Below are 7,983 nucleotides of genomic sequence, written 5' to 3' on the forward strand. Positions count from 1 at the left end.
TTTTTTTTTTTTTAACGTTTCATTACCAGTAGTATATACTGGACCACGTTGTTCCTATGACATTGTATACAGAATGTCAGTGGTCCTGCCGCTTGCATAAATCGAGTTTCACCTGTACTGTAGTGAACAGGGACATCAACAATACCGCCGATAAGAGATCGACGCTGTTCGAGCTGCGTAGACAACTGGGTTGTGATTGTTGGGTCAAAATACGTCGATATACATTGCATCTATTAAACCGAAAATGTTTGCTTGTTCGTTTGTTTTCTTTTTTTATTGACATAATATCACATATTGACATATCAGATTTTTTTGATTTTTTTTGAAAATGGAAAAAAAGGGTCGGCCCCTATTTGCTAGGTAGGGTCGGGTTCTCGGAAACATCTTTTTTTTTTTTAGGCCTAACAGTTCACTACCGTAAGATCTTCGACGTAACTCTTCGAACCTCACCCAAACTCCCAGGTAGCGGTGGCGCACTCTGCTGGCTTGTCGCACCGTAGGGCGGCCCCGTCGGCGGTGGCGCCACCTGCTGCCGCGGGGGCGCCCCGTACTGTCCTGGGGGCGGCCCGGGGTGGGGCTGACTCATCGACGAAGGCGGCCCGTAGGGCGACGGCTGCTGCCCCTGTAACACGCAAAACACAAGCACGTCAAACGCGCGTTCCACTTACCATCATCATTACCGTTGCGGGGGGTGGTGGGAAGGAGCCACGGCGGGGGGAACGGGAAACGAAAGGAGTGTGATGTGAGGAAACAAAGGTGGTATTGGCTAACAAATCTAATAATACGGATAGGGGCCATACCGCAGCTAATTCTGAGGTTGATGGGTATTGTAGGATTGAGATTCTTTCATTCATGTTATAAATTGAGTCACTGGTTGTACAGAGAAACAGCATTACAATATTTGTACACAAACCACAGGACACACACACACCTGCTTGTACACACGCATGCACGCACATACGCACACATGCACGCACACGCACATACGCACACATGCACGCACACACACATGCATGCACGAACATGCACACACATATCTTTACTGCTGAATCTATAATAGCAGACGCAAGTTAACTGCGAACAACTATTAAATTATTCACGTATTTTGACGAATGCAACCCGACCAACGTCGAACGAACGAGGTATTGATTTGACTCGGCACGTACGATGTTGCCAGCAAAGAACATGGCAGGTGTACCTGCCGTCTGTAGATGTGCGCCAGTGACGCGTGCGTACAGGTAGCCAAGTAGCTGTTCCCTGAATTAATGATATAGCAGCAAGCAAGTTCCCAGCCACCAACACGCACCGCAGCGCACATCACAGGTGCGACGATCACAAACAACACGCCGGCGGCACGCGACGCACGCACGACGCAACGCACGCACGCCACACAACAACATACATGCACGCCAGGACGACCACGCACGAACATAGAGCGCGCACGTACGCACGCACCACACACACAGCACACACACATACACAAGCCTGTCCCGAAATTCAGTTTACGACCAGCTTTGATTGGAAAATGCCCGAGTCAGATGGTCGCGTGGTGTAAGAAAGCTTTACGATTCGACACTCTTCCGTTAAGTAGGGGAAGCATAACGAGGGCGAGCTGGGAAGCTGTGGGTGCATGCGGCAGTTTTTAAGAGCTGAGTTACATCGCCCGGGACTATTACTCTATTCAATCTTCTCGCCAGTCTGGCTGTCTGCGAAGGCGGCCTGTATTCATTTACGCTTCTACTGCCTGCTGCCTGCTACGCTGTTACTGCTGCTAACATACTGGCTACCGCCCGCTACTGCTGCTGCTGCTGCTGCTGCCTACCTGGCTGCTACTACTGGCTGCCTGCTACTGCTGCTGCCTGCTGCTGCTGCTGATTGCTTGCTACTTCGGCTTACTATCCTGACTCTTGCCTGCTGCTACTGCTGGCTGCTACTGCTGCCTGCCTGTCTGGCTGGATGCTGCTTACTGCTGCCCTGTTACTGCCTCTGTCTACTCCTTGCTACCTGCTCTGCCTACTGCTGCTGCTGCGTGCGTGCTGCTGATCTTCGTTACTGGCTGCTGCTGTCTGCTGCTTGCTTACTGCCTACCGCTGCTACTACTGTTATACTTACTACTGCCCTGCTTGCTTACTGCCTGCTTGCCTGTAGCTGCTGCTGCTGATGCTGTTACGTGCTGCTGCTGCTGCTGCTGCAGCTACCGCTGCTGCTACTACTGTTACGACTGCTGCTGCTCTGCTGCTGACGCGTGCTGCTGCTGCCTACTACCTACTACTACTTCTTGCTGTCTGCTGCCTGCTGCTACTGCTGCTACTACTGCTGCTACAGCTGCCGCCTCGCACCTTGGTCGTAACCCAGCAGCCGATATGCCGCCCGCAACAAGAGAGCAATCAATAACCCCAACCACGCGGCGACAATTGTCATAGACAACTTCGCCCGACGAGGAACGACAAACAATCTGTCCGTGACCTACCTGCATAGGTGGCGCTGCACGCGTGGCTCCTGCATGCGGCGGGCCGTTGTAACTTGGGTATGACACTGACGTAGGTGGCAGCACGTGGTTCCCCTGAGACATCGGCGGCCCCGATGGCGGAACAGACATAGGTGGCGCCGCCGAACGTGGGCCGGACATAGATGGCGCTCCCGATGGTGGGCCAGACATAGGTGGCGCTCCCGACGGCGAACCAGACATAGGTGGCGCCGCCGAACGTGGGCCAGACGTAGGTGGCGCTCCCGACGGCGGACCGGACATAGGTGGCGCTCCATACCCTGTGCATGGGAGAGACGCGTTCTGATTGGATAAGAGATGAGGACGGGATACGTAACACTCTAGCAAAACCGGAATCACTAAAATGGAATCTCAAAACAGGAATCACAAAACTGGAATTGCAAAACCCTTCCGCCGGCTTCATGTGCCGTAAAACCGATCCCGTCCGCGGCAAGAGCTCTGCTGGCAGCTGCCATGTTTTTCTTTTACTACTTTTGTTTTTGTCCGTTTCGACTCATTATCAGCCACATGCTTCATTGGTAACATCTCTCTCTCTCTATCTCTCTCTCCACACACGCACACACGCACGCACGCATCTCCTCTCTCTCNCATCGGTAACAGAGGAGGTAGCATCACATACCTGTAGTTGGAGGAGGAGGTGGTGGTCCGGTGTAAGCTCCCGGAGGTGGTTTCACACCCAGCTGCTGCTGCTGCTGTCCTGCAGAGAGAAACACACAGAGGTTAGTTAGTAGCCTCACCCTCACACACGCAGCCATACTGCACACCCTTACACACGCAGCCCTGTACCCTGCATCCCCCTTACTGTGTGACAGGACCACCTACACACCCTTACACACGCAGCCCTGTACCCTGCATCCCCCTTACTGTGTGACACGACCACCTACACACCCTTACACACGTGGGCATCCCTGTACCGCTGCACCCCGCCTTACTGTGGTGACCAGGACCAACCTTACACACGCCTTACAGCTAGCATACCTGTACCTGCATCCACCCCGTTACTGTGTACAAGGAGGCACGCTAGCACAGCTCTTTAACTAGGCAGCTCTGTAACCCTGCACCGCGCTTACTCGTGTGACAGGAACGCACCTACACACCCTTACACTAGCAGTCCTGTACCTCGACATGCCCCCTTATGTGTGTGCCAGGACACCTGACATACCCCTTAACTAGCAGTCCTGTACTCTGCATCCCTTTATGTGTGACAAGGACGCATACCACCTTAAACACGCAAGCCTGTACCCTGCATCCCCCTTGACTGTGCTGACGAGGACCACCTACACACCTTACACTGGGCATCCCTTACCCTGCATCCCCTTACGTGTGTGACAGGACACCTAACCAGCCCTTACACTGGCATCCCTGTACGCTGCATCCGCCCTTGACTGGTGGTTGACAGGACCGACCTCACACACACTTACACTAGCAGTCCTGTACCCTGCATCCCCTTACTGATGTGACAGCGACATCTCCACACCCTTAAATGGACAGTCCTGTACCTGCATCCCCCTTACTGTGTGACACGACCACCTACACACCCTTACACTGGCAGACCGCTGCCACGCAGTCCAACCCCGTGCTAGCAGACACATCTGTAGAACAAACACCTGTCTATAAAGAACAAACACCTGTCTATAAAGAACAAACACCTGTCTATAAAGAACATTTTTCGCATTTTCTTTGAGTTTTAGAGTTTTAGTGGTCGTTCAGTAGGAGTCGTACAGACTGTATGGCAGATTTTGTTGCATTCACCTTGTGGTACAGGGTTTATAGTATAAACTGTGTTGTATAGACTTTGTTGTATAACGTTTGTTGTATAGAGTTTATATTATAGAGCGTGTTGTATAGACTGTGTTGTACAGACTGTGTTTGCGTAAAGTTTGGTAGTATAGACTGTGTTGTATAAACTGTGCTTATTATAACAGACAGAGTGTTATAAACTGAATAAACTATACAGACTTTGTTGTATAGACTGTGTTGTATAAAGTTTGTGGTAAAGGGCCGGACACACTAGGCGATTACATCGGGCGATGAAATCGCCCTTAATGCCTAGTGTGTCCACTCAATGCGCCGCCGGATTTCATCGCAACGATTCATCGGGCATAGATCAAATCGTTTGATATTATTCGGCGATTTTGTCGCCGATATTTGTGGCCGATTTTTGTCGGCCGCAGTTTTGATCGCCGATTGTTGTCGCGATTTTATGTCGGGCGCCGATTTGTCGGCCGATTTCTCTGCCTAGATGTGTCCGGCGCGATAACATCGCCGATTGTACAGATCATGCAGCCAAATTGGACGACAAGGCAGCATGCATAATTTCGCGATCACTGAACAGAGTGAACAACAAATGCACTCAGACACAATGCGCGGAAATCACAGTGTTAGATCGGCCTAGTGTGTCCACTCGACTCGCGCGATAGAGCCCGATGTTTATTCCCGCGATTTATATCGCCGTATTTAATACGGGGCCTAGTGTGTCTGCCCCTTAAGGGACGACACACCAAGGCGATGCCATCGCCCGACGCCATCGGCCGATGGCTCCGCAGTCCGTGACATAACAAAAGGGAAAAAAAAAAACCCCAGGCCGATTTTCATCGGCGATGGCATGCGGCCGAATGGCATCAGTATCATTGAACAACTCTGCTTGGCTGACTGAATTGTAAATCGGGCGATGTACTCGCCGGTCGCGAACACACCGAGGCGGATGGCATCGGCGAATGCCATCGGCCAACTTGGCATCGGACGATAATATCAAAACGTTTTGATCTGTGCGATGCCATCAGGGCGATTGAACGTGACACACCCGGCGATGTTTCAACGCGCGATGGCATCGGGCCGATGGCATCGGCCGATGGCGATGGCCTAGTGTGTCTGGCCCTTAAAGACTGTGTGTTTCAGCAGCATCCTCAGAGAGTAAACTTTGCAGTTTATGATTTGCATACCGTTCGCGGTGGGCGAACTACGACTTCGAATGGCATAAACTTTGGGCGGTACAGGACTTTGATGTGTGAAACTTACTCGTTGCATAAACTCCCGAGAATCAAAAACTTTTGGCTGCGTAAACTTCTGAGGTAAGAAGTTTGATGTGGCAAGTGCACTCGGAGTTTAAAACATCGGCGGTGCGGACTTTGATGTCTGGTCTATGTGTAGTGTTAGCATCGCGCTGTGGAGGCAGAGCCAAGTCACTCTCACTATTGCTGTGTAATGTCTGATGTTTCACAAACTACTGGTGTGAGACTTGCAGCAGTGCAGAAAGTTTGCCATACGTAGCCACGTGCAACATGACCATCTCCGCTCTCGCTCTCCTCTCTCCTCTCTACGTCTCATCGTCCCTGGTTCTTTTACTCCTCTTCTCTCCACCTCGCCCCCACCTCTTTCTCTCTCTCTCCCCGAAACATCAAGAACCGAGAAATGCAAACTCAGCCGCCGCCTGTTGTCAGAAACAAAATTAGTCCTTTAACAAAAACTTCAGTCTTAACATTAACCTTTTTCTTATAGACTGTCGATCGACAGAAACATCATAAAGTTACGAGTTTCTCATGTTTACGCATGGTTCGGTCCACGAGGAAACGTTAAGATTAAATGTCAAGACTAATTTTGTTTCTGACAACGGGGCTCCTGGTGTTTGAAATGAATACATATTTCAACATGCGCTTTCCCCTTCCTGCTCCCCACCCCCTCCCTACCCCTCTGACTCCCTGAATCCACACATATACACACATATAGCCGTGCAGGATCATGAATCATTGACCACCCTGACACACTTCCATCCCGGCGCAGACGGTCGCCGAAAATCACGGATCTCGGATGGATCCGGTTTCGAACTAAGCTGCCGCATCAATACACGACTCCCCAGCTACATGCGTGGGTAGAGAAGGGGAGGAGGGAGAAGGAGGAGTGTGAGAGGAGGAAGGATGAGGAGGAGGGAGGAGAGGAGGAGGAGGAGTGTGAGGGGAGGAGGCAGGCCGAGGACGAGGGAGGGGGAGGAAGATGGAGAGGAGGAGGCAGAAACGAAAGGAAGAGGAGGAAGAATAAGGAGAAATCACACATCTAAGAGTTATGGTTTCTACGTATGAGTTACCCTTCCTCGCACAGACAGTGTTTTTTTTTGCTTGGCTAGCAGCAGTAGTTAAGTCGTCAACCGGGCTGTTAATACGTGGATGGTCGCGTTAACTGCTACTGCTAGCAAGAACATGATCGTGCGAGCACGCTGCCATACACGATGCGGATACGTAGATTACATGTTATTCCTGTACACATGCTACCATGAAGACAAATGGACGATTAAGAAGAAGTTTGTCGTCATTAACTCCTGACGCTACGCGTGGGTTGAATTCACGTAGGCCAGGCTACGCCACACGCACGCATGCTCCAACGCCTCTTCCATCTCCTAGCAGTGCTGAACTCGAGTGTAAAATCGCATTTTACACAACACTGAGAAAAAGCCGTGGTAAAAAATTGTTATGGTTAGCTTTACGGTAGTGCCTAATTTTGTTCTATAGTTGCGTGAGATGCGGAAACGTATACTATTACTATATGAGCGTGTAGATTGAGATGGTGATAATGGTACGTTTACTCTCGCGCTCTGCCTTCGTCTCTGCGCTCGCTCTCTCTCTGCACTCGTCTCTCGGCTGGCTCTCTGCTCTGCTTCTCTCTTTCCTCTCGCCTGGCTTTTGGTGCGCTCTCTCTCTCTTCTCCTCAGGTTCGCTCCTCCTTCTGGCTGCTCTCTCTCTCCTCTCTTTTCTCCCACGTTCTGCCTCTCCCGCCTCTCTCCTCTCATCTTCTCTCCCAGCCTTCTGGTCTCTACTCTCTGCTCTTTCTCTCCCTCCGTTTCTGGCTTGCTCTCTCTCTCTTTCTGCTCCACCTTCTGCACTCGTGCTCCTCTCTCTCTCTTGCTCTCTCTCTCTCTTCTCGTCTGCTCTCTCCTCTTCTGGCTCTGCTCTCGTCCTTTCTCTGCGCTCCTTCTGCCTCTCATCGTCTCTCTTTCTCTCCTCCTTCTGGCTTCTCTCTCTTCTCATCTCTTCTTCCCTCCCTGGCTCTCTCATCTCTCGGCCTTCTCTCTCTCTGCTGCTGTCTCTCTCACTCTTTGTCTGATCTCTCTCTTCTCTCGCCTCGCTTGCTGCGCTTCTCTCTCTGCTCCTTACTGCTCTCTCTCTCTTCTCTCCCCTCCTACACACACAGCACGTCCCAACGTGGTCACACACACACACACACGTACACGTGTTAGACATGCGTTCAGCTTTCAGCACGCGCGTACACACACACACACACACAAACAAACGCTCGTGCGCACACATAACGATACATCCATCAAGATCCATCTACACTAATCACCCACGATACGAGGAATTTCGGCAGTTAGGGTCATGATGGAAGGCTGTGGATGCGGTCTTTGAACTCATGTCGAATCAACGCGTTGCTAACACCCCCACAACCGAGCATTGCCCTCGCATAACAGAGCGCATCACCTCTCTCTC

The 7,983-nt window shown here is 51.3% G+C and overlaps 1 protein-coding gene across 1 annotated transcript; it reads right to left on the bottom strand.

Moving 5' to 3' along the window:
- Positions 1 to 416: 416 nt before the first annotated feature.
- Positions 417 to 3,819, bottom strand: LOC106819941 (basic salivary proline-rich protein 1-like; the record flags this gene model as incomplete). Its single annotated transcript, XM_014824508.1, has 4 exons — positions 3,813 to 3,819; positions 3,126 to 3,203; positions 2,471 to 2,766; positions 417 to 622 (listed from the first exon to the last, which is right to left on the bottom strand). Coding segments are annotated over exons 1-4 (587 nt in total), but the record flags the coding sequence as incomplete, so codon positions are not given.
- Between the last annotated feature and the right edge of the window lie 4,164 nt (positions 3,820 to 7,983).

This window comes from Priapulus caudatus, unplaced genomic scaffold, assembly GCF_000485595.1.
Source record: "Priapulus caudatus unplaced genomic scaffold, Priapulus_caudatus-5.0.1 Scaffold5256, whole genome shotgun sequence".
Classification (NCBI taxonomy): domain Eukaryota; kingdom Metazoa; phylum Priapulida; class Priapulimorpha; order Priapulimorphida; family Priapulidae; genus Priapulus; species Priapulus caudatus.